At 39.0% G+C, this 26,910-nt stretch overlaps 3 protein-coding genes across 4 annotated transcripts in view; 1 reads left to right on the top strand and 2 right to left on the bottom strand.

Moving 5' to 3' along the window:
• Positions 1 to 7,840, bottom strand: part of calcr (calcitonin receptor) — a 69,837-nt gene extending 61,997 nt beyond the window's left edge. Inside the window, exon 1 of the mRNA XM_044138319.1 lies at positions 7,379 to 7,840. The gene's annotated coding sequence lies outside the window, so the exon portion shown is untranslated. The remainder of the gene's footprint in view (positions 1 to 7,378) is intronic.
• A 12,765-nt stretch (positions 7,841 to 20,605) lies between these two features.
• On the bottom strand, positions 20,606 to 22,986 carry tfpi2 (tissue factor pathway inhibitor 2). Its single transcript, XM_044138317.1, has 5 exons — positions 22,853 to 22,986; positions 22,539 to 22,709; positions 21,948 to 22,127; positions 21,653 to 21,826; positions 20,606 to 21,285 (listed from the first exon to the last, which is right to left on the bottom strand). Exons 1-5 carry the CDS (start codon positions 22,926 to 22,928, stop codon positions 21,203 to 21,205), a joined length of 684 nt encoding a protein of 227 aa, XP_043994252.1. The 5' UTR covers positions 22,929 to 22,986; the 3' UTR covers positions 20,606 to 21,202.
• A 2,359-nt stretch (positions 22,987 to 25,345) lies between these two features.
• gngt1 (guanine nucleotide binding protein (G protein), gamma transducing activity polypeptide 1) lies at positions 25,346 to 26,412 on the top strand. 2 transcript variants are annotated; one of them, XM_044138315.1, is made up of 3 exons: positions 25,346 to 25,408; positions 25,542 to 25,640; positions 25,782 to 26,412. In XM_044138315.1, the coding sequence occupies exons 2-3, from the start codon at positions 25,545 to 25,547 to the stop codon at positions 25,905 to 25,907; spliced, it is 222 nt and encodes a 73-aa protein (XP_043994250.1). In that variant the 5' UTR covers positions 25,346 to 25,408; positions 25,542 to 25,544; the 3' UTR covers positions 25,908 to 26,412. The 2 variants fall into 2 exon arrangements, with proteins under 2 accessions (XP_043994250.1, XP_043994251.1); XM_044138316.1 differs by having other exon boundaries at positions 25,394 to 25,431.
• Positions 26,413 to 26,910: the final 498 nt, after the last annotated feature.

Raw genomic sequence — 26,910 nt, 5'->3', positions numbered from 1 at the left:
CAATTACAAATTGACAACAACATTTTTTGAACTTGATAATTGAGCTGCTAGCTCGGTTTAAGCTATCAGCCCCTCTAAAGCTTACCAACAAAAAAGTTTTGTTTCTTTTGTGTTATTAGTTATGGAAATTAAAGAGAAATTGTCCTTGTGGTTGCAAACACGTGGCACCCTTTATATGGCTTCTACGTAAAAGTAATAGTGACATCACAATGATCTGAAATTCATTCATTACTAATGCATTTAAATTACCGCAGTGTTCTCTGACTCAAGGTTAAAGTTGTATTGGATTGAACTTTGACCCCATTGTGTCAAGACCTATATCTGTATAGTCTATTGACACAAGACATTTTTCAGGTGGTACTGTTCATTAGCTGTGTAAAACAGCTTATGTTGAAGTTAAATGCAGCCAAATGCAAAGGCTGGTCTGACTGGATGGAGCAGTTTAAATTGGGAGTCAGGATTAATGGATGGGACGAGTCTGTCAAGAGATTTTTGTCCCGTTTGTTGTCTGGTCCCAGTCAAAGAAAGCAATGGCAATATATTTGAAACCCTTTCGCAGTGAAGCATGACATACGGTTGGCTACCGTTCTATGAATGAGCAGGTTTAGGACAGATCAGTTTCTCGGTCATTTTTCTACAGGTGACTTTCAGATTAGTCTCTGTACTGCAAAACCTAAAACTCTGGATTCTTCTGGAATCTAATTAGCATTTGAGATTGAGCTTCTGCGAACGTGGCTCTCTGATTCAAACTTTGATTCCTAAATCAAAGTTTTGTCCTCTACTGGTGGCCCCTCCAAATATCTGTGGTCGACAGACAATATGAGAGCATAGCATCTGATGTTTTGGGCTCAATATTGTTATTTTTCCAAACGGACTGAGGCAAATCCTTTACCCAATCAAGAGGCACATAAAATACCAAAGGTTCTGGTAGAGGAATGGGTTTGTTGGTCTGGTACTACAGCACTCATTTAGATCAAGAAAGGTTGTTTAGGTCAGTTTTATTAAGGGATACATGCCAGCTCTTAAACTTTCATAAAGCAAGAAAATCCCCATTCCATCCACAGACGGATGGTTTGATGGGACGATTTAACTGCATTTGTTAAAAATAACAGACAAAGTACAAAGAGAAACCCGATGTCTAATTAGAGCACTAAGTCCAGTTTTCCACAACTCATATGGCAGTCAAAGCCAACATGTGGAACAGGGTGCTGTGGTCAGATGAAACCAAAATGTCCCTTTTCTTTCTTCCCCCCACTTGCAAAATAACACTATTACCGCACATCCCCTGGAATATAATATCCTCGTGGTGAAACACGGTGTTGGAAGAGTCATGCTGTGGGGATTCTTAACTTAAGCAGGGACAGATAAGCTGTTCACAGCTGATGGTAAGATAGATGGAGCCAAATAAAAGACAATCCTGGAGGAGAACCTGTTCTAAGAGGCTGCAGGAACGATTGACACAGAGGTTCATTTAGCAGGAGAAAGAATCTAAATACACAGCCTGCCTAAGATAGAACAGACAGTTTGGTGGGTCTTAGAAAGGTCAACAATTTTGGCTACACTGCACAAAATATGAAAATCAAATTAGGAACTAGAACAGAGGACTAAAATTGACTGCTAAAAGGATGCTTAATTCAATTGCTTGCTCAGACTCTCGGCCACTCAATAATGAGCTCCTGCACCATCTTTTAGTCACACTATGCCCCAGGGAAGGCTTTCTTTTAAAACTGACAAATAGAGCTTTAGGCCTTTAATCCTCTAATAAGATTTTTTTGTTTGTTTGTTTGTTTTGATTTGCTTTTACCTTGCAGTAAATATGTGTGTCGACTTGTGTGCAATAAAATAATTGAAAGGTGACGGGAAAGTGCAGACCGGCCGACGTGGCTAATAAATCTTCATGATTTCAGATTGGGAACACTCAATAAATCCGGCCGGTGGAGAAGCACGTTTTTCCGCCAGCCGCGCAGCTGCAGCGTCCAGAGTAGCTTTGCTGCCAATTGAATTCAGGTATTATTGGAGAAGAAGGCATAACAAGCTGGAGGAGACACTGAGACATGGTAATGATAACACTGAACTATGAGAAATCATTCTGCAAGCGTGTCTGTCTTTTTCCCAGATACGTTCTCTGCTCCTCAATCTGCCTGCCCAGGCCTCTGTTTACCGAGGCTTCAGCTACACGCTCTATTCTAGCGCCACCTATTGATACTACTTCAGCTGCTCAATATCTGAAGTGCAGTGGATTCAGCACTGCTTTGGAGTGGATGTGTCACAGCATGGAACGCACGGCTTCGCTCGTAATACATGAACAGTGATGCTGGGATAATTACATTCTCCACTCGTTAGTTTCATGGGCTCCCCTTCTCTGAGTTCCAGCCTCATATTCAAATGATGCAAGCTCCTCCGCCGCTAAATCCAGCCACCTGCGCTTGGCAAACAGCTTAACGGGGCGGAGATAACTGAAACAGATGACTGTGAAATTAGATTTTACGACAGCAGATTCCCTTTTTGGCTTGGAGAGCCATGCACAAGACCCTGAATGAATGCATGAATAAAGTAATTTTCTGACTCATGCCACACAAACAAGAGAGCTGCTGCTTTCGCTGCACTGCAGCATTTCAAGATATCATCCAGCTCTTTCACTTGACGCTAATAAATGAACACTAACAATAAATACACCGCTGAGTAATGAAGTATGAATTTCCGCTGTAGTACTTGACAAAAGTACTTTTTTTTCCAGAAAAAAAGGTCTCCTGAGAAATAAACAACTAATTCCCATTCATGTTTATTTGAGTCGATGAAATCATGAGGACAAGCATGGGAGCTAAGTGACTTGAGTCAAATCCCACTCAAACATTTTGCAGCCATGCTTGTTGCAGTCTGCTGACTTTGATAATCCATCCAGCCTTCATGGAAACTAGCAATACTGAAACAAAGGGTCATGATGACTGGGACCGTCTTCATTCTTTGACTGGCATGAATCTGTCGAGTTTTTCTTCTTGTTAAACAGTTGACCTCTTTGTCAGTAAGGCTGTTTCTGAAATGACATGTTGCTCTTGCTTCTTCCCGCTGGAATGATGGGGAAATCGACAAGAAAAATACATCCCCAGAGGAACAGTTGCCTGAACAGCTGCTTTGTGCCTTATGTGATGTAACTAGTGCACCTGTGTACTAAATTTGCTTTTGGGAGGGTTCATACCATTCCAATTAAAGAACAGTTTACAGAAAAACAGCAAAACAAAGACAAAAGCTGGACGTAGTGTTTGGTTCGATAGGCAACGTATTATCTTAAAGGGAGTTTGACTGAATTTACAGAACACTGTGGACAGTAGCTTTAACTCACCCTTATCCTTCAACCAGTCCAGATTCTCAGTACTTTGAGTTTTATTGCCTTGGCTATCTCTAAGACCATCTCCTCACACACACACACATGCAGCCATTGGCTGCTAAATGAAACATCATTAGCAGCATAAATGTAGCTCTATTGTTGATTCAAAGACCTCTGGCACAATGACTTCATAATCCATCCATCCATCCATTGTCTGTTCATCCTTTGTCCCTAATGGGGTCGGGAGGGTTGCTGGTGTCTATCTCCAGCTACGTTCTGGGTGAGAGGCGGGTTCACCCTGGACAGGTCGCCAGTCTGTCGCAGAGCAACACAGAGACACACAGGTCACACAACCATTCACATACACACTCACACCTAGGGAGAATTTAGAGAGACCAATTAACCTGACAGTCATGTTTCTGGACTGTGGGAGGAAGCCGGAGAACCTGGAGAGAACCCACCATGCACAGGGAGAACATGCAAACTCCATGCAGAAAGACCCCGGGCCGGGAATCAAACCCAGGACCTTCTTGCTGCAAGGCAACAGCTCTACCAACTGCACCACCATGATTATGACTTCATAATCGAAAAGGTTAAACCAGGTTGGATCTGTTGTAGCCTGATGTATGGCTTGCTAACAAAAAGAAGGTTGGATGACCTTTCAGTTTCTTCCAACCACGGGAAATATCTAATTGTACTTTTATTTAGTCAGGTTTAGCTTCTTTTAGAATAAAATGGACAGAAAAGGAATAAGGAGCAATACATTGCAATGAGATAGGCAGGAAGCACTTAGTGCTCTACGGTGTTCACTAACATTTCTTTTATTGGGATGTGCATAATAAACTAAGACACTTAATCAGAGGCACGAGGGATAAGGCTCAGCCCCCAGGACAGTGCGGCCTGAGGAAAGCATCCACAATGACAGAAAAAAATAGTTTTTTGATCCTCCTTTGGTGAATAAATGTAACGTGTAATCTATGTGAGGAAGAACTAGCCTTACTCTGCTGGTGGCTAATGATGCTGAAGCGGTTAGTTGATTCATGGCTTTAGGGTTGGATGCTAAATTGAATGGCTATTTTCACTCTATGTTTTTCTTTGGTGTGGACTGTATTTGATTATAGTTCAAAATCTAAAACACGAATGGGAGTGGAGAAAAGTGGAGGCAGAAATTATTAGAATCCGGAGCTCCTGATAGGACATATAATCCAACTGGCTGCTTCTACTTTACCCACATTATTAACTCGTGGCTGTAATAGCACTAATTCAAATGATCTTTTCGTGATTCGGCTTACCAAGGAGGTGTAAGGCAGTGTGAGATGTGTCAACTGCCCTGCACGGTTAATTAAAGGTTGTCTTGTTCATCATATCGCCGATTATGAGGCTCAGACATGCAGAGTTATTGTGTGTATTTATGAATAAAACATGAGCCACTAGCCGTATTAAAACCAAGGACTATCAACACCAGTGCAGGTCAGCTAAACTTCCCTGAGCGACAGGAGTCAATTAGATTACTTTGTGCATGTGTAGAGAGGCGAGGAAGAACACAGGAGTTCGGTTTGTGCAGCACGCTGAGACGAGTCTTTTCGGGAGTGCGAGTGGTGTTTTCTCATGGGCATTGATCTGCATGCCATATAATCACAGAGGGACCGTTGTCCAAAAATAGGCACAGCAGGACAACGTAATTGCCTTGTGAATAAAGCTTTGAAAGGATAGTTCAGGATTTTTGTGGAAAGGTTGTAAGAAGATGATGTCCTACCTTCAGCACATACATCTCCTAATGTTTTTCATCCAGATTACTTTAGGTGTGCTGACGCTAACAGCTAGTCTGATAGAGGCCAAGAACAAAGATTGCACTATCAGAGATTTACGTGAATCCATTTTATGAACAGTCAACAGTCTGCCTTATTCATACAGAAGGGTTGGATGCTAAATTGCTTATTTACATTGGAAATAAAGGTAGGAGGTGGTGGACCTTCCTGTGTGAAACACCCACCGAGCATGGAATGAGGAAAGCTGTTCTGGTCAGAGAAAAGAAGAAAAAGATGGTGCAAATAAAATAATAAAAAATAAGTTTTAACTATTTACACCTCTTCACTTTACAACGGGCAGACACTATAACTAGAAACACCTTACTTCCTCTGTTCTCAGTAAATGTTTCCCACCGGAGGATTATTAGCTGCACATTGCCTCCAACCTTCGTTTTCTTTATAAATAATCATTCGCTTTGGTGCAAATACCCAATGTGATGGAAACATCAAGATGGTTTAAATGTTCATAAAACAGTGTTTACATAGAAGACAGCAGTGCTTTTTCTACTTTAGTGTAAAACCTCCTTTATTGACCATAAGCTTCGAGATTTTCAACTAAACTATATGGATTTCTGTAACAGGCAACTTGTTTGTAACCTTTGAATAGAGATTCCCTCCATAAATCCGGGAATTATCATTTTGAAGCGCTGTTTCTTACTGAATTTTAGTAATAAAACCATTACCCGCTATCTCCCACTAGCTCTGATGAGTTACGTCTTTTCCTTCATGCAGCTCTCTGGACTCCCATCTCCTCTGCGCCCACCCATTTGTGATCTTGCAGACAGGTCGACCCACACCGAGGCGGAACGCTCGCTCACAGCTTGACGGATGACAGAGTTATCTCTGAGCCACCAGAAAGCAGACAAACACACAGCCAGCCAAGTCCAGTTCACTGCAGGGCACCTTACATATCTGAGCATGCCTATCTGTAAAGATCTTCACTTATGGCTGTCCCTCTGTCTCTCTCTCTTTCTCTCTTCCTCATGTTCCTTCTCCGACAGGCTGATTGTGTGTTTGCTGCTATTCCTGTCCTCTGTGTTGCACAGCTCGTGCGTATATCAGAGTTCGGCATTTTCTGCTCTCTGATGCCAATCAAGCCTCTAATAAAACCCGATGGCACAGGCTGTTGCACTATGGCTGTATGAAACCCAAAGGAATCTCCCTAATTTATTGTCAGAAATCTTCCTGAATTTAAAACATGATTCCATGCTCCGACTGGAGACTGAAATGAGGCGGTGTTCGGGAAGAATTTCTCTCGTTTTGTTTCTGTATTGTGGGTGGTGGGTCAATGAAGGTATGCCTATTTTCCCCCATTTTCTGTGACTTTGCTAAGTTGATCGATCGCAGCCATGAAGCGTGGTTTTAAAAAAAAAAAAGAACTGCACACAGAAGTAGAGAAGGTCGATTTGACTGACAGTAGATCATGAATATCACTCTGAGTGCAAATAAGAATCGTTCGTTATCCTTTTGTTTCTAATAAAAACAAGCAAAGAATGGCTGCACACATTCACCTTTAATCACTGTGTAGGTGCTTCATCTTGGTTCTCATCATTTGACCCAGAGGATCCAGGAGTGCAGCGCTATAAGAACTGCACGTTTCTCGCATGTGTGCATTTGTGCCTGACACATAAAGGAATCACCTTATTCACTTTTCTCTGACTTTGAGCAGAAAATCCACAATTAGAATATCCTGCAAAGGCTTTAGACCACACTTCCTGTTGGAAATTTCTCCTAAGTGAGCAGCGATTTACTAAAGGAGAATCAGAGTATGGTATTTCTAAACATTACCCTCAATTAAGCTCCAAGTCAATCAGCATTCCTTCAGAAGAGACTGGTTATAAAAGCTTAATTAATGATGTTGTGGAAAATAACTGTAAGAGACATATTATATGCTCAAGAATATATTTTTTCCATTTTGCAAGATATGCAAGCAGTTGTTATTCATCCAGTTACAGCATAAATATGAGAAAAAAATATCTAAGCAGATCGTTTTGCATCAGCAGCTCCAGTATAATGCAAATCCCCCCCAGGCATCTTGTTGTGCACAAAAAATGGGAAAAGTAGCTTTTGAGTTATTCAACTCAATTGTAACTCATATATATATATATATATATATATATATATATATATATATATATATATATATATATATATATATATATATATATATATAAGTTTCCACAACAAAAAGTAAATAGAGCAAAAAAAATGTTAAGAGAAGAAAACATTCATTGTGAGGACTTACAGATTTGAGATGATGTAGTTCCAGGGACAGACTTATAGATGGGAAAGGAGAAGTCCCTTTTCCTCCGACGACTCACGGATTCTGCAGTTCAAGCAGCGCAGGTGAATGGAAAATACTTTTGTACAATTTTATCCTGGGTGGGGTGAGAAAAAAAAACACACACACAAAAAAAAAACTTTAAAAAAAGAAATAAAAAAAATAATCATATAAACGCCACTACTGTTGTAGTTTTTTGCGCAAATATCCAGACTTATTTATTTGTCAATTTAATATTAGAAGACGACTTAATGAGCTGCAGAGGGCAGCGAGGAAAGGTGTGCTGTCGCTGTTATGAGCGGTGACAGTTCACTGCCCGGTATAATCCAAGCGCACGAGCAGCTTTCCGTTTACGCGGTCGGTCCTGCGGAGCTGGAGCTCCTCCTCGTCTAACCTCTCAGTCTGTGTGCCTGCGTGCAGTTTGAGAAATGCAGGGAGGAGAAGCCTCGGTTCGCAGCGGCTGTGCGCGGATTGGACACTCCTTTGGACACCGGTAGCCTATTAAAAACAAACACTGGAGCGACGGGGGCAGAAACAGTCAAGATTGCAGTCTGCGTTTGGTCTGTGGGTGCCGAGAATGAAATACAGGTGCATCTCAGTAAACTGGAATATTTCCAATTTAGCACCACAAATTAATTCAAGAAGTGAAGCTTACACATTATATAGATTAATTAGGGGGATTGATCGTTTTCAAGCGTGGAATTGTGTTGATTTTGCTGTTCAGTTTTTAATAATAATAATAATAATAATAATAATAATAATAATAATAATAATAATAATAATAATAATAATAATAATAATAATAATAATAATAAAAAGAATTACTAGTTTTAAAACAAAATTGCTGCGTTGTGGAGAAGCCTGGTATCCAACAAGAAAATATCAGCATTTTTTTCAAGGGGGTAAGCCTTTGCATGATCCAAAGCATGTTCATGGAAAGTTTAGAGGAAGGAAAAGGTGCACATGCAAAACAGATAACTACTACTACCTCAAAAAGGTTTTGAAGCAACCACCATTCAAGACTTGAAATTGAGGGACATTCGAGACCATGTACAATTTTTTCCTCGACATGGACTGTAAGTGCCATATTCCTGTGTCAATATACTACTGACTCGCCCTGTCTTACTTAACCAAAGAGGCAAAAATGACAGTGGCGTTATTCGGTGTTCCAAAGACCAATTGTCAAAGTTTGGGGTTTTTTAATCAAATTCCCTGAATCTAGTAGAAGAGTGCCATACACATGGCAGACTTAGTTCTAAAGTAATATTTTTATTCAATCAGAGCATCTTTCGCTTATGGACTGAAAGTGAAATTAATGTTTTTGAGTGGTCCAGCCAGAGTCTTGTCTTGAAACTCAATGGAGAATCTACTGAGGATGCTAAAAATGAAGGCTATGCCAAGAAAACCTTCCAAGATTAATGATTTGGAGTCTATTTACAAACTATTTAACTGTTAAGACCATATGAATCAAACCTCAAAACATCAGATGTGTCACTGTAACTGAAAATTGCTGTAATATGTCAAGAGAGGATCCCAGATTTAATAAATTTTCCCACTTCAAATAAAAATAATGATAGTTTAGCGGTTGATGAATGAGTGAGAAAGGGACAGCAGAGTTCTTCTATCTTAAAAATATGTTGCACCCGTGGAGTCTATTTGGGTTATAAATCAATTATTTGGAGGTGAAATTTGAAATGGAACAGAATAGAGTTTATCTTCACTGTATTGTAAATTAAAGTTAAATTGTGGGTGCTCGACAGAAGAGAAAAGAATAGTGCTTTTTAAAAATGCTAAACAAAAATGTGGGCGTAATGAAAATGCAACGAAACAAAATGTAAAAAAAAAAAAAAAAACTACACAATAATACAAAAAGATACAATATAATAATGCACAATAATAAAATGTCTAATTTTTAAGTTAATGTCTTTATCTTCTTTGTCCGCTGCACCAAAGAGACATTAAGGGTGACACTGTCACGATGAGTGAGTTTGTTGATGGACCAAAATGCAGACAGGACCTGGGAGGGTGGTGAGAGTTTAAACGAGAAATAAAAACTTAAAAAAAAACAAAATAACAAAAAGAAACACACACACATGGAGAATGCAGGGAGCCAGAGCAGAACAAAATTCAACACGAAGGTACCAGGACTGGGCAGGATAGAGCGGATTTGACGGGATTTAACAGAAGGAACCAGCAAGGAGTTTTTGCTCAGGAGAAGGCTGTGCAAATACTGTGAGAGTGAATCCTGGAACAAAAAAACCTGCCTGATTAGCTAACGAGTTGCAGGTGTGAGATGGATGTGGACTGAGGGGGCAGAGAGAGGAACCAATAGGGAAGCTGACTGGAGCCAGAAAGGGACTGAGTGAGACTCAATAAGGTAAACTGCTAGCAGCTGAGGAAGAGGAAGGGAAGGGGACTGACAGAAGGCAGCACAGGAGGACAAACAGCGGAAATAGAAAGTAAATCCAACTGTAACTATCACAAAGGATACAATTAAGAGCATATTAAGAGTAAAACATGACAAGACTGAGACAAACATGTATGAAGGAAAATAAGAAATCAGTACAGGGAAAAAAAACTAAAGCAAAGGGATATGATATTTAGTTCAGTTCAAGCTAATAATCTTATTCAGCACATAGAAACTTTTTTCTAGAAAACTTACTGAAGAACAGCCTGTCACACCAATAAAGATTAGTGGCTTGATCATCATTGAGGATTCAAATCCATGTAGATCTGAAGTATGGGTTTTTTACCAGTCAGTAGACTGTGGCACCAACAAGGCAGTTCAAAGTGGTTTGCATCATAAAACCCCTTAGTGCACATGCATTAGTAAACGTTTCCAAGTTGCCAGTAATGCCGTTCCAATATTCTGTTTTAGCACGATCAAAGGACTTGAGACCTCCTAATGAGCACTGCTAAAAATCTGGTGTTTCATGTTGACATGATAGAGTATTGACAGAGGGTATCTCTAAAAAGCACATATTTGCTCAAGCCGGAGAGCAGGTATAGGTTTCCTTCCTCGGAGCGTGCCTGGAAAACCTCCAAAAGGAGAATCTTGATCAAATGGCCAACCAACCTCTTCCAACACGTTTAGTTACGGAGGAGCGATTGCTATACTTCGAGCTCCCAAAAATGAAAGAAAATGTTCTTTCTTTCAGTTCCAATCCAGGATCTCGTTTTTTTCTGTCATTATATATTATGGCGAGGTAAGGATGAGAACACAGACAGAATGCTAAATTCAGTTTTAAACAAATTGAGTGTCATCACCACTGCGGTCAGCACCTCTTTCCATTTGCTTTTCTTCTGCTCTCATTTTCGAACAGGATTACATTGTTTTCATGGCAAAGATGAAACCGTGCGGTTTCCAAAACAGAACCCCTGCCCTGCATCACCGCACCTATAATTTTGCTGGTTTGAATTAAGAAGCAAAATTTCCAAATAGAAAGCAAACACAACCGACCACGGTCAGTAGAAGTATGTTTCTGGTTGGTTTGATATGAGGGATTTTGGTATGGCTTCTCTTCAAAATTGTTAAGATGTTGATAAACTGGTGACTGGTCAATCAAAATGGCCCACTTTATATGAAAATTGAACAAAAACTAGCAAAATAAATTAAATAACAAAGAGTCAAATAATAACACTTGGATTACAAAAGGTTATTGCAGTGGGCAGGCATGACCCTCTGTGCTGTATTTTTACAGCAGACAGAAGGAGAGCTTCTTTCTGATAGCACCTTGTTTGTATATTGATTTGTAAGCATATGATATTAAATGAACTGTTTTCTTTTTTTTCTCTTCACCTCAAATTGGTTATTTCCTTTGAGCTTACTCTATGGGTTTTTTATGGTACGCTATAAATTTGCCTTCCTTTTTATGTGGTTCATGTAGTGTGTTCCTCCTTGGATACTTAAGGAGCGCGTGAAATTGAAATCAAAGCGATCAGGTGAGGAGCTCACCTGAAAGATCCAAATAGAGGCAATTCTCAATACCACAAGGATGGATGGAAAGGGAGAAATAAATATTTGAAACGCTACGTCTGATTGCATTGATTTACACTGGTTAACATTCATTTACACTGGTTAAAGCAAATACCTCTTTCTCATTGTCACTGTTTGAAATTTCTTCAGTTTTGATTTTGATCCTGTGCTGTTGGTCTTGTCAACATTTGGTCTGTTAGTAGATTTGGGCCGCAAAGCGTCTTGTAGGCTTCGGCTGCTTGTTAGTGGTGGCATCACTCCAACATCCGCCCCATCCAAATGATTTTCCCGAAAGATTAAATTTCAGAACACAGTTTTGTGATCAAACCCCAGCTTAGGAGTTGCTTGCTCTGCTACAGCCACCGTCTTTTGCTGTTTGGTGTCGACTTGGCATTTGGACGAGCGCTGATATATAAAATAGAAAAATATCTGTGAAACCAACTCCACGGGGAGTTCCTTGAAATAGAGGAGCTCTTTTCATTTTTGCCATCTCCTGCGTCTCCCTCTCCGTATGGCCGCTAATTACAACACAAGCAGCTGTTTGCCTGCACTTCCTGCCATCGCACATTTGACATTCATCTCTCTGTGTGTGTCGCCCACGTATGCGTACACGCCGACACGTTCGCACACACGGAGAGAAGGCGGCCCAGAACATGTTGCTGCATATTTATAACACATTAAAAACAGTGAGAGGCAAGATGAGCTTGTCATTTCTAAAGCCGTGCAATCGTCCATCAAACAGCGCTGCGCTTAAGACATTGCAACGGACAGAACATCCATCCGGGAGAAGCAGAGGAGTGGACAAACACAATCTACTTGGGAATGTTAGCAATCTTCCAGCCCCGAAAAAAACCCTCTCCCTTTGTCAGCTGCATTCTATACGACTCTGCGTGAACCTTTTAGATGGGGATGGGAATGCGATGCATCAGATGAATTTTAAATGCGCCCTGGATCAGCCCATTAGATCCTTATCTATGCTGTAGAGATAAAACAGGAACAAACGGAAGCATTTCATTTTTACTTCTTCATGAGTAGGTCATTTGCCTTTTATGTCATACTCCCTCTTCCTCTCCTTCACAGCTTGCAGTAAAAAGCCACTGTGACACCGTAGTGTTAAAAAGCACCACTTCCAGCAGCAGTCCTTTTTTTCTCTCTGTTATGCATCCTAAGTTGATATTTTGTACTTCAGTTCGAGGACACAGCTTTGAAAAGGCAACTTACTTTCAGAGAATCCCCTCATTATGGCCAGTTCTGGTGGTGATGGACAGTAGCGAATGAATGAAATGGAGAAATTGGGCTTAAAAGAGATGGTTTTGTGAGAATCAGGACTATATTAATGAAAGAATAAAGGATTTGGTGGCAGAAGGACATCTTTGATGTGGATGGAAAAAGGTTTGAGGTTGCAAAAGACGTGACAGTGAGGTTTGCTTTCCAGCAGGACAGCAGCCCTAACCATACAAGTACAACGGAATGATTCAAATCTAAGTGAATTCATGTACTGGAATGACCTATTCAAAGTCCAGACATAATTCCATATGAGAATCTGAAGCAAGACATTCCAGAAGCTCTTCATCTGGTTTGCAAATAAGCATGTTTATTTTGTGAAATTTCTTTGTTTAAAACTGTAGACAGCTGATAAATACCCCACAACACTTGATGGGCTACAGCAGCTATAGAGCTACAAAACATCGACAACAGGAAGCAGAGCAAAAGTGCACTCCACACTTTTCTGATTTTCATTAGTCAAAACTTTTGTAAATCATGAATCATTCAACTTCCGTTTCATAGCTAGGTGCTTCTTCATGTTGCTCTGTTTCACAAAACACCAATTAGATACACTGAGGATTGTGGGTTGTAAAGTGAGAAAATGTGAAAAAAATAAAAATAAAAAATGTCGCTCATATATTACGTTTGCAAAGCCGCTGGATGTTTGCAGTTTAATGTTATTCTAGCATCACTTCACCACTTTCTTCATGAGGGAATTTGTGTGTGACTGTGTCCAGGAAACACATGAGAAAAACAGCAGAGCAAGCTGCAAAGACTGAGAGAGTTGCAGATTTAACACTGTGGGGGAGTGAGTCTGATTATTATGCACAACATAAAAAAAAGGAAACACATTTGATCCACTCAGTGTGCTACATCATCATCGCCTAAATGAGCTGTCTAGAGATTTGGTTTTTAATTAATTTATATTTTTATATATATATGTATAAAGCAGGAGTTATCTCTAGACGGGTTGGATTAGTATTGACAGTCCTCGACTGTCCTTTTTGGACAAGCTCTATAAATAGACACAAAACAAGGCAGGGTTTTTATTGTTGTTTTTTTGAGTTTGAGATGACAGTGTGTTTTTTTACACTTACTGTAATGCTTAATTCATCAATATATTATTTAAATGTTTCAGTCTGGCTGTAAATCTTAAGATTTAGACAAAAACACCAGAATTGCTCTATATAACCCCATCTTGTTGTTGTTTGAGCTTTAGGACAATATTTTTGAAACAACAAATTAAAGCTACCAAAATTGCTATTCGTGCATAAAGAATAGATCTAATGACCACTCATAAGCCTTTCACTTAGCATGCGCACAAATGTAATTATACTGGAATACTTAATGTGACAAGTACCAATTGTCTCTCTGGAGAGGCAGCAAACAGGAACTGAATTGATCATTCAAGAGTTGAAGGGTGAGTGTGCTGCTGAATTAAAGCTGTAAAACCACAAGTGTTCATTGGTTTTTCTATGTTACCAATGAGATGGTGTTAAAAAGCGAGCAAAAAGACGGGAAAACCAGCTGCACAAACAACCCACAAATAATAAGGTGGAGATTCTAAAGTTTGGTCAAATAAAAACCAGCTTCTCTAAAAATTACAAATAAATTATAAATAGATTATGGGTGAATCCTCCTCTCGATGTGCCTTCATCTGCTTGTTTTTAATTTAACAATTTTAATTTAACAACTCTACAGATGAAGTACCACGCAGACAAAAGGCAAAATATGTTCAAAACATTCAAAGGGGTGTTAGATGGGCAGCTTGTTTCTAGTGTCCCCTGCTGGATAAAAGTCCAACAGCACACGCTGTAAGTCTTACATGTTAATTATTTTAATTGATTTTAATAATCTGACTAATCGTCGCAGTGTTAGTAAGTTCTCATAAGTGAGATGTTTTAGGAGAATCTTATTTCTTGTGAGCCACTATTGGCGTTTGCTTAAGAACTAATAAATAAATAGATTAAAACCCTGATCCTTAAAGATTAAAATGGGGAGATAGGGATTTTACACCGGCTTATAAGGCTGGAGCCTCTCTCTGCAGCTTTAAATTTTCATGCTCAGCTTTAGCCTTTTTTTGTGTGCAATTTTTTTTTCTCCCCCATTTAAATGTCATCAGCAAATTTATGGAATCCGCCTTTTATAAGCCCACTTACATTTGTGTACTCATAAAACCCCCTTTAAAATTTTTGCTAATTCTTTTATGTTAAAAATAAACTTCAACGTATTCTATTGGAATACTACAAACCAACACAAAGTAGTGCTCGAGGAAAATTATGTTGTTTTCAACACTTTGGCCTGAATTGATCTCCATCCATCTTCACACCAACTCCGACCACCGTCTCTCCCTGCTGAAGAAAACCATCCCGGTAACATGATGCTGCCACCACCATGTTTCACAGTTAAATGTTGACCAGAGCCCTTTCTTCTCTGTGCCTCTTGTATCCCTAAATATCTTTCAGCAAACTCCAAACATGGGTTCTTTTGGCATTCTTTCAATAAAGGCTTTCTTCTAGCCAGTCTTTAGTGAAGAATATATTTGTGAAGTGTGTGACTAGTAGTTGTTTTTTCACCTGAGTTGTGGAGCTCCATAGCTCCTCCAGAGTATTTTAGTAGTTTGCGAAAATACAAGAAAATACATAAAGTTTGTGATGGCAACATGAAAAAAATATGAAAAGGGAACCATAACTCACTGTTTTGACTTGGATTTGAAAAGAAATCTGAAGCTCTCCTTCAAAATCCGTATGCTGTAGCTGGAGCGCTTCTTTCTTTCAGACGGTGCTTTTCCCACTTGAACTGCAGTTTAGCCCTCATCTCTTTCCATCATTTACAGTACACAGGGAAAAACAACTTGCCCATGCCTGTCCATTGTGCTTCAGTCTGAACGTTCCAGCTTGTGTTTGTCTTAAGATGACAACCTGCTGCTGACCCCATTTCCTCCTACGTTTTAGTGAACATCCCAGTTGTCAGATTGCTCACAACTCTGACTCAGAACGCAGTCCATGGTCTTTGTTTGGTGATATTCTGCTCTGTTTCATATTGTTCTGTAGGTTTTGTACATTATCTGTCTTGCTGCCTTTGATGCTTTGAGAGAAATGTGACCTTTTGAAGGTCTAATTTCCAAACCATCAACTCCTTGCCGTTTATAATTATTGATGATTATACCCTTTAATTCTTTGCTCATTTGTAGAAAAAAAAGATCAACTAAATTGAAAGGAAGAGACCAAAAGAAAAGCTTAGTAAAGCTTGCATATCTAAGGTCTTCTGTTGAGCTGTGTGACCCTCCTCCGTGCACAGCCACCAGGTCATCTTTCAATAATTCAATAGATGTTAAAGAAATACATTATTAACCACAAAATTCAGTTGCGCCACTATGTTGAGCTGCTGAGTCTGCAGAGAACTGCAGCACAGCTCAATTTTGAGACGTTGACCTGTGGGAAGCTGGTAATTGAAGCCCATAGAGGAAGGAGAGGCACCTGCCCAGATAGAGATCTCATTTTTTATTTAGTTCATTTTAGCTCTGTTCAACTGTGCTGGATAATGACAAAAAAATAAAACAAAACCTGACTTGAGGGAAGAACAAAAAAAAAAGAGAGCGAGGCATCTGTATTTGTTCGTTCTGCTGGAATCATTTTTAATCTTCCGAACCTTGATGAGAACCGATTGTGGCACATTTGCAGCGAAGAGGAAGTGGGGGATTTATTTTCGGCCGTGAGTCATCTGCTGCAAAAGAGACGCTATTCTCAGACAACAAAAGCCCGGTAGTTACACTAATGTCCTGAGGACAATCATTCATATCCATTAAGATAATCTTTAACTTCTAAGGAAGGTCAGAGCCTCTCCTTTAACAAAAACCAGGGTTTGTCATTCAGACAGTGTCTGTCAGAGTTCACCACAGAAATTAATTGCTGTACCTCTGACCACCCAGGGGTGGACAAATTCAATAACATGAGGACAGGGTGAGCCTCGTTCCCATGCATGGACACATTCAGCCCTCCTCCATCTTTTTTCTATGCTGGTATTTTCCCTGGCACTCGGCTTGTTTCCAGTTTGAAAGCGTCTCAGATGTACATGTTTGATTTGTTTAAGCATGCGGCAGGTTCGTATATTTGAAGGCCAGATGGACAGTAAGGAGCAGCCCAAATCCTCATCACCAGACACATCAGTCCTCAGCCTGTGAGGAGGGGAGCGGGTCAGAGACATTCCACTTCGTGGCAGAGGGTGATGGATGTCAGGGAAACTCTGATGCCATGTCGGGCCTGCTGACATGTTTTGTCTACGTTTTAAACAGACTAAACTGATGGCAAAGAAATTGTGGCTCTTCAAAATAGACATTTTGTATTATCTGCACTCCTCCTGCAGCCAGACTTCAGTGCTTGCTTGCATGTGGGCCTTTTTTATTATTATCATATTGTTATTGTTTATAAAAATAGAACGCTCACTGCTGACCAAAATCAAAAGCCTCAAACGTTTTGTCTAAACATTTCAAAATTACAATACAGCGACTTGCAAAAGTATTTATAACCCTTGACTGTTTCCACGTACAATTACAAATTTCTGTGTGGTTTGTTACAGTAGCCGAGTGGGCACAAGTGAACCTACAAAACAATATGTGCGGCAGAAGACAAGGAATGCACATTGTCCTAAAACAAACTCTTCTTAAAGTGAAACATGGTGGTTGCAACATCATGATGTGGGAAAGTTTTTCTTTTGTAGGGACAGGGAAGCTAGCAGAGATAATAGGATGGTTAACAAGATACCCTCAAAGAAAATATAGGACCACAAGTTGCCTTAAGTAGCAATCTAATCCCTACGGTGGCCCTGAGTGAATATAATCTCAGGATAAATTCTGTTTTCTGAGAGTTTTGATGGAGAAAATCTGTGATAAAAATAAACAGCATCCTGAAGGTAAAACAACTGAGCAGGGATAAGGCTACAGAGAAGTCTGAAGCAGGTTTTTATTAAAAACGAATATATATACCTCAAGCTGTCAGCATCCACAGCATCTGTCTGATCTATTGTTTGAAATTAAAATAAATAGGCAAAACTGTAACAAACACATGATCATCACTTTAAACCTATAGGTGAGCCTCGTTCAAAGGGGCAGCCAGGAGGCCTTTATCTCATATCCTGTACAAAAGTTTTAATTAGCAAAAGCAGAGTTTTATCAGTTTTTAATATGGTTCTGTCTACATCCATTATGCTGCAATGCAGTTCCTGTTTGTTACTTAACTTATATGCTTTATTATCACTCAATTTTAATACACAGAATTATATATTTTTAAATAACCTTAATGGTTTTTTTGATATTGAACAATACCGGATGACATAAAATACGGCGTATAATTGTCCCAAGTAAATTATTAAATTGTTCCAGAGGAGAAAAATAAAAGGCCAGAAACATTTCAACCAGAAAATGTGTGGAGGGAGAAAAGCAGAATGTCAGAATGAATAGCAAGGTCCTACCAGAACCTCTAAGTCTTAAAGACAGTTTTTATGGAAGCATGGGTCAAATTCATGGCTAAACAATGCCTCTGATCAGTTCTTCTATACGTGACACATTAAAAACAGGCTTTTACACAAAATATTTAATACATTTTTGAAAGCGTGTTCAATTGTATTTCTCTATGTCATTTAATTTCTTTAGCCACACTGAAGCTTCAATTACAAAGTAATTTGTTTTGATTTTCTTTTTATGATGGCATTACTCTGCTTGTAAATGACATGAGGAGTGAATTTTATGTCAGCAGCCCCATTAGAGATATTTAAACTTATTAAAATGCTGCCATGTTCAATACTGCTATAGTTTTTGTTTTTTTTAAATAAACTTTTAAGATTGAGCATTTGTTTAAGAAAACCTTGTACTGTGATAGATGCATGAAAAAGTGACTATTTACATCTCTATATGTCTGAATCAATGCATTGATTAAAATTATTCATCAAAAAATATACTTTATGTATATCTGCGCCCCAAAACAGACGTGTTAAGTACCATTGCACTTTATTTTAGTTATTTTAGTTTAGTTTATAAATCTACCACCAGGGGGCATGTTAGAGGTTTACCACAGCCCATATTCACTCACGCTGTTTTCTGAAGTGTCTTGAAGCATTTTGAATTGAAGCGTAATATCAGCGCGTAACAAAGGAGACGTACAAACTTTTCAGAATAATCTGCGTGTATTGTGGTGGGAAAATTTAAGGTTACTATGATAACTAGCTGAATCTTTGCATAGCAGTATTATGATTCTTGTGTGATGCATAGAGCTCATGAAAAAGCCTTCTGAAGGAGTTTCTCTGGCCTTAGCATTTAATGAAGTCGTTAGCCTTGATTACACTACAATGCAACCATTGGATTGTTTTGTCTCTCATGGTTCCTAGTGAAAGACGACGTGTTCTTGACGTCTGCTGTCTGTTCTGTAACCAAGTAGATTATCAAACTATGCGATTGGAACAAACCTCTCCTTATAAACCTGTGAGCTGTGTTCTGCTCGAGGCTCTTTCTCCTGACTGCGTTCAGTGAGCAGAGACTTTGAACGCTGTAAAGCCTTCAAATAAATACCAATTAAGAATATATTCTTTCTCTGGTTCTTGAAACAGTTTTGCCTCACTCTTTGTTAAAGGAAAATGTCCACGGCAGTACAAAATAAAAAGCATGTATTTTCAAAGGTAGACAACCGTTACTAATCAATGAACAGGTCAGGATAATGAATTTGTCTAATGCCCATAAGATAACGACATAGCCAGACCAGACCGATTCCCCCTAACTACTGCAAATGTTTTATCACCCACTGATGGGCAAAGATAGCAATTTGTTCTGATTAAAAGTTAACTACTGAGTCTATGCTAATGATTTATGAGGTCATTAGAATCCTTTACAAAGACAGGCGTTGTAAAACAAACAATAGCTGGTGTATGATCAATAGATGAAGTGTGACTTGTTATGGTAGCAGTGTAATTAACAGTTTCAAGGCTGATTTTTGACATTTGTTGATTTCAGGTTGATGTTTGCTGACTGAAAAGCAACAGAAACAATTTCCCTGAACAGCATTGATGGTTTTAAGATTGCATCATGTTTGAGAAGATGTTTACGCATTATTGTAAAGTCTGCCTCTCTTACAATACTGTCTACTGATTTAGCTTTTCTTATCCCAAGCTCAGACAGACTCACTAGCGTTTCTTTGCAACTAATGGTCGAGCACTTAAGTAGTTTCTTCAGCGTTCTGCCGTAGATATTTATAATCAGAAAAATCAAACGGTGCTTATTGCTTTTTATTCTGAGATGGAACAAAGTGCAGTTCCATATTTGTTTAGACCAAAAACAACTTTAAAAATTCAAAATTTGTGTTTCTGGTAGAATATTTGTGCATTTGAATTTGCTGCTGTAGGCGCATTGGGCTGTGGGGCTGTTTTTTTTTTCTTTTCTTTGTTTTGCTTTTTTTTTTTTTATTGTGTGATTGCATTAGAATTGCTAAGAATTTTTTCTAAACGCTCATTAGGCACACTTTGAAAACCTGCAGCTTCCTGTCGCCTGAATATTCAAAGGCGTTCTAATGACCGTGCCACAGCAGCAGAGTTTACTGTCTTATGATTGCTCCCTTCCCTGATTCAAGGCCATGCACAAGCAGGCAGAGATGGGCTCGAGTGCATTGCAAAGTATTACCTGATAAGGAAGGGAGACGGCGGCATTAGTGAAGGAGATAAAAGTGAAAGTGACCGAGAGAAAGAGCAGAAACCAGCTAAGCCTGTTTATCTTTTTTTTTTCCACCAACTCAAATAAGACACTCTTTATGCTTACATGCTAGCAGCACTGCATGACAGAACATGATCATTAGGCTTGAATTCCCACGCTTTGAGTTTGTTCATTATTCGGGCACCAAATAAGTAGAATACTTTGCTTAAAACAGCAGAATCGGTAAAAGTCCAAAAGAACACAGAATTCTTCAACATAATCTGTACATTTTATTGAAAAAAAAATATCATAAAATTGTCTTTACATACATAACATACAGTTTTCATATATAATGTAACAAAATACATAATTAGGATCAGTGGTGCACTATCATCAGAGCCAGTCCAAGACTGTATGGACCCTACGAAGAGTTTGATTTCCAGGTGACACTACCAAATAAATAGCAGTAAATAAATTGTGGAGACGAGATACTTTTACTCCTTCACAGTCAGGAAAAGAAGCATATTGTAATCTGCATAGCTTGTGATAAGTTTGCATAACACATCAAATGTGGCTCCGGAAATAGACATCAGTGGAAAACCTGTATATTTTCCACCCAAAAATATACATTGACAATTAAAACAGAGCTGACCGCTAGTCTGAAGATCTTATGCAGCAGCTCAGTTCACTTATGCCTCTGGCTGGCACAGTATGATTGAAAATTTGTGTTTAAAATCACATAGAAATTTTTAAAAATGTATAAACAGCATTTGAAGAGTCGTTCTATAACAAAACAAAAGACATATCATTATGTTAGCTCAAAGAAACGTTGAGGACTTGTCCAAGTGTGAACTCCTGAGTGACGTCAGGCTTTTTAGACCTGGAACAGCGGGGTGTGATTGTTTCTATTTCGCCTCAAGCGTCGAAGTTTCCCATGGCTTGAGCGTTTTTTTGGTCCTGAAATGAAAAAAAAACGAAGAAAATGTCCAGGATCTTGTTAGTGTAGCTCACATGTCTGATGATCGCTCACTTTCTAAAACTCCCAACTAGAAAAACAGGACCTCTCAGAGATAGATTTTGTCTGGTGTTCTCTAGGTCATATGATAACAACTGGATTTAGGATTTGATTTCGGAGGTCAAGGAGAGAATGTTTTCAGATACTGAGCATTTTTAAACCCCACTGATAGTTAAATCATCTGAGCTGACTTTACCCTTCTTCCCTCTGACTGAATTCAAACCAGAGCAAAGGTCTGATAAATGCTTTAAGCTCAACTGTGGCTGGTGAAACTTCCAACACACGTGACACTAATTCACACTTTCCCACCTTGAACACACACGTCCACACAGCTCTGCCGTGACACAAAGTTGTTGCCGCTGCCTCCGCAGCCCGAGTAGACAAACTCCTTGCACGTCTTGGTGGCCGTGTTGTAGTAGTACCGAGTTATAGAGGCCGAACACTTGCCTTTGTCCAGAGGGTCCAGACAGAGCACAGGAATAGCTGTGAAACACACACACACAAAATAAACAAAACCATAATTGAGTTGGCTGCCAATTATATATATATATATATATATATATACTTTTTTATTTATTTATTTTATCTATGAAATCTTACTAACTTTTTTTGGGACTGCAGTACTCCAGGCAAGAGGGGAGGTCTTCAAAGCGATTGGTGTTTCCGCCACATCCCCCGTAGTAAAAGGACTCACACTGCATAGTGGTCATGTTGAAGAAATAGCGGGGAAAGAGGCCACGACAATGACCCACCTCTTTGGGAAACCTGCAGATTTGAGGAATCTCTGCAAGGCAGCGCAAGAAAAATAAAACAAAAAAAAAAAAGAGTTGTTTAGAATTTTAAATCACAGAATATATACACAAGTATATCAGATAACTTACTGAAAGAGTAATGAGAGGATCTCTGCAGGTTTCACTTATGGAACGTTATAGAAAATGCAATCATAACCAAAAGAGACTTTCAAAGGCATTTGGTCGTGCTGTAATTTATTCAGGGGCATCTGGATAAAACCAAGAACTACACATCGGGGGTTTCTTAACTTTATGAGGCTCTTTCACATTAAAATCTGAAGACATATTGAAGCCTGGAGAGGTACATTGTGATTTTGAGAGAAGCTGTTCATACATAATAGTTTTTCATCAATTGTAACAGTTTGAAATTACGTTGTTGGTCTTACAATGAAAAGAGAGCTTACTTGGGATTCTGAAGCATGCCTTTTGGCATTCCTGATAACTCTTGAAATTGTTGGCATTTCCCTGGCAACCTCCATAATAAAATATCTCGCACTTCTGGGTAACGGTGTTGTAGTAATAGCGCTCGATTTCTCCTCTGCAGGGACCATTTTCCACTTGAAGCAGACATGCGCCTAGAACAAAACAACATGAAGTTATTATTGCTCCAATATGCAAAAAAAAAAAAAAAAAAAAAAACACGGAAACTTTCGCTTCAACATAAGTCACTTGACAGACATCGTTTTAAAACTTCAACTTTCAGCGTAAATTATGTTACCTTTACTTCGTGACAACGCCAGACTACTGGAAAATGATGCAAATAACGTAAAAAACGCAAGTAAGGCAAACGCCATTGTGCAAGCAGTTATTAGTCTTTTCCCCTCTATCACCGACCACCCGACTCAGTTCAGGCTTTATAGCCACGAAGGGCTTCCCATGGGGGGGTGGAATTTAAGGGCGGGGTCGAGGATGTTGTGAATCATTTCAATACACACTAAATCCGTGATTAAGGAATTTGTGACATAAGAGACGTTTTGCGTCGCAATATTTGCGTAGAGTGGAGTTAAAGTTGTGACTAACGCTGTATTTAACCGAACTGAGAGAAAATAAATATCTCTGAGTACGTTGTAAAAGGTTTAGTCTAAGGACGCCGATGATGATGATGATGATGATGATGATGATGATGATGATGATGATGATGATGATGATGATGATGATGATGATGATGATGATGATGATAAGCCTAGTAATAAGATCATAAGAAATATTAATTAGCAAATTTAAAAATAAATATTAATATATTTATTAATATTTAGAAGTCACGCCCTTTTTCAACCAAACCCTTGCCTGACCTATAATTATTTGTTTGTCACCTCAAATATTCCTTCACGTAAACATGATGTCTTGCTTTACCAATTAAACTCTAGTTATACACAACTTTATTTATTACCATTCAAAGTCAATATTAATAATAACTTATCAAATTTGATCAATTTGCTGCTACTGTCACCTCAAACCTCATTTCCCCCCTCATTCCATTTCGCACCCATTAACAAGTAATTTTGTGCTCATGTTTTGACAAAGCAAAAGGGAAATTATTTTCATATATCCTGATATAAACAACCATTAGATGCTCAAATCTCTCATACATTACGTGTGAGTCATTTTTGAATGAAAACTATGTAGCCCTGCCAACTCTCAGAGACCTCCTGTTGATATTTATTACACTTCATTACAACAGATTATGAGGGGGATATACTTTAAGTCGTATGTTGTCGAAACAAAACCAACGAACTGCAAAGGCATGAAACAGTAATAGGGCAAAATGACCAGCCTCTGATATTACTGATGGAAGTTCGGTTTACTGTGTCCTCAAGGGAGAAGGTGGATGAATAAGGGGAAGGTGAGGTCATCACCATGGCAGAGATCAATGAAGTTGCTGAAAACTTCCAGAAGAAGATTGCAATAATTGGATGAGATTGACCAAGAATGTTGAAGATGCCACACCTTATGAGAAAGTCATGGTTGATGATGGGTCATGTAATGTCTCAGAGAGGGCTATGGGGCAACACCCATAAAGTGACAAAACAGGGATGTGGTCCCAACACTTCCCTGGAAAAGTTTTATTTTATTTCTTATTTTAGGATGCTGGAAAGGCGATTTCTACAAACTGTTGATGTAACAGGAAAACAAGAGTGGCTCTTTTTTTTTCAAGGTGATCCAACTGTTGACCAGAACTTCACCCTTGCAGAGTTGCCTTTGGGATCATGGGAGTCTGGTTTTCTGGTTCACATATGTCTTGTGAAACTGAAGAAGGCTTTCAACCATGCCTCAAGGCCATGGTTGAAATCCCGTGTCGGAGATATTTGGGTCTCGTATTTGGTCTGGAATTGTAAAGAAAAAAGATAGAATAAACAAAAATATATAATTTCCCAGTACATCTACAATCAAACTCCTAACTGTGGTCATGAGATATGGATCAACACCAGATCCCAGATACAAATGACTGAAGCAAACCTTCTCCATGGCATGGTTGAACAGAACCTTAGAGATAAAATGAGTAGCTTTTCCATCTGAAGAGCTGGACCTCCACTCAAACCAAGTCAAATGTGGTGGTTTTGGCATCTGATCAGGATGTCTTCTTGGCATTTGCTGTCTGAGATTTTTGTTGGGATGTTCCATTAGGAGAACACCTTGGGGAAAGACTCCTGAAAATCCCTCCTGAACCTGGAAACACCTTGAGAACCCCAGAATGAGCTCGAGAATAATGAGATGTAACACCTGTGACCCAGTATTGAACAAGTGGAAGAAAATTGATAAATGAATAACCTATTCTTTCTGGCCTTATTTATACCATTAATTTGACATAAATTTTTTGATATACTCTAGCTGTTGCTAGCTGTGACATGAAAAAGTGCCATGCCGTCATGTTCAGACCAATGATGCGTCTCCACCTTGACAGGTAAAGGCTAAATACAGATTAGCCGTCTTATCAAAATGACCTAATACATAAACACCACCCACTACCCAATATATCTGACTCTGAGGAACCTTTGGTCAAACAAGCTCAAATTTTGATTCAGTCTGTAATAAACATTTCACAGATTAAAATGCTTCCACGTCAATACTGATCAGACAAACACCTGTGAGGTATCCTTTCCTTCTTTGATGCTGCTCCAGAATAAATGACATGACCATTCAGTGGGCCTTTGTTTTAATCAGATTAGCAGATTAGAAATGTTGGTGCGGATTACTTTATAACCCAGATTGAGGGAGAGGAGAGGGATTCTTCAGTAGGATTTTGGTGGTGAAGGACCGCTTCCTGTGAGCATTCGTGAGTACCCTCCTTTTCTACAGGTGGATTTATGCTTTAGCTGAAATGCTACTGAGAATCCTCAAGCCAAGATCTCGTGTTTGTCATGTTGAGTGAGCATCATGTTGGCTGAACTTTTTCGTTTCTTTTACAGAGGATGCCAGTCATAAATGTGGACGACCTGACGGACAAGGATAAGGCTGTGATGGAAGTAAACCAACTCAAAATTGAAGTAAAGCTTGAGAGGTGGTTGGTAAGTTTTTCTTACCCCTATCATTTCTACTTATAATGTCTGCATGATGATGGATTTAATCTAAACACACACGTTTTCAATTGATTTATTAGGAAACATATCCTAAACTCACATTTCCACATGCCTGTCTGACCATTTTAGACTTCTAAATGCTGTGAGGAAATCAAGGAGTACATTCAGGCTGGAGTGGAAGAGGACACCCTCGTCAAAGGCATTTCAGAGGAGAAGAACCCCTTCAAGGAGAAAGGTGGCTGTGTCATCTGCTGAAATGGACCTGAGGAGCTTTTCGTATCTCAGATTAGTACCCAAGGACATTCTCCCTCCCCTCGTAAAGTGGATTTGCAGACTGAGAAGACTAGAAGGACACGATAAAGACAGGAATTATACAACTGCACGAGCTACCCTGTAAATGAATTCACCATTCTTTGGGGGCAGATTTGTAGCCTTACAATTTCACCCTTTGAGCAGATGCAATAAATAAGAGATTTTGTTCTGCACGAGTTCCAACAACAATGCTTCCCTCTCATGTGATGTATATAGTCTGAGTAAATGGGTCTGTGTGTTGTTTCATGCACTGAAGCAACTGTCATTAAATGTGCATGTTGATAACTCAGACTGTCTCTGTGATTACCTTTGGGGTTTTTCAAGTTAACCTACAGTAGGAGATGTGTAACAGACTTGTCATAATGTTATCAGCATTGTGGACATTAAATACATTTGTAGCATTATCAAAGAAATGTATATTTCACTGTTTAACAGATGATGATATTAATCCTGGCAGTAAAAAGATAACTAACTTTTGTATTTTTTTTCTGTAGTGCATACATTTTTTTTTAAGTTCAAGTCTAAGGACACATAAATTACAGTATTCTGTGATTAGACAGACAGACAGACAGACAGACAGACAGACAGACAGACAGACAGACAGACAGACAGACAGACAGACAGACAGACAGACAGACAGACAGACAGACAGACAGACAGACAGATAGATAGATAGATAGATAGATAGATAGATAGATAGATAGATAGATAGATAGATAGATAGATAGATAGATAGATAGATAGATAGATAGATAGATAGATAGATAGATAGATAGATAGATAGATAGATAGATAGATAGATAGATAGATAGATAGATAGATAGATAGACAGATAGATAGATAGATAGATAGATCACAATTTTAAAAAAAATCTGTTTTCTACGTAATTACCTATTAAACTGTAACCATATACAGTATATATATATATATATATATATATATATAT

Source organism: Gambusia affinis, linkage group LG14, assembly GCF_019740435.1.
Source record: "Gambusia affinis linkage group LG14, SWU_Gaff_1.0, whole genome shotgun sequence".
NCBI classification, from domain to species: domain Eukaryota; kingdom Metazoa; phylum Chordata; class Actinopteri; order Cyprinodontiformes; family Poeciliidae; genus Gambusia; species Gambusia affinis.
Note: the sequence above shows the minus strand (reverse complement) of the source record. Positions and strands in the feature narration are given on the sequence as shown.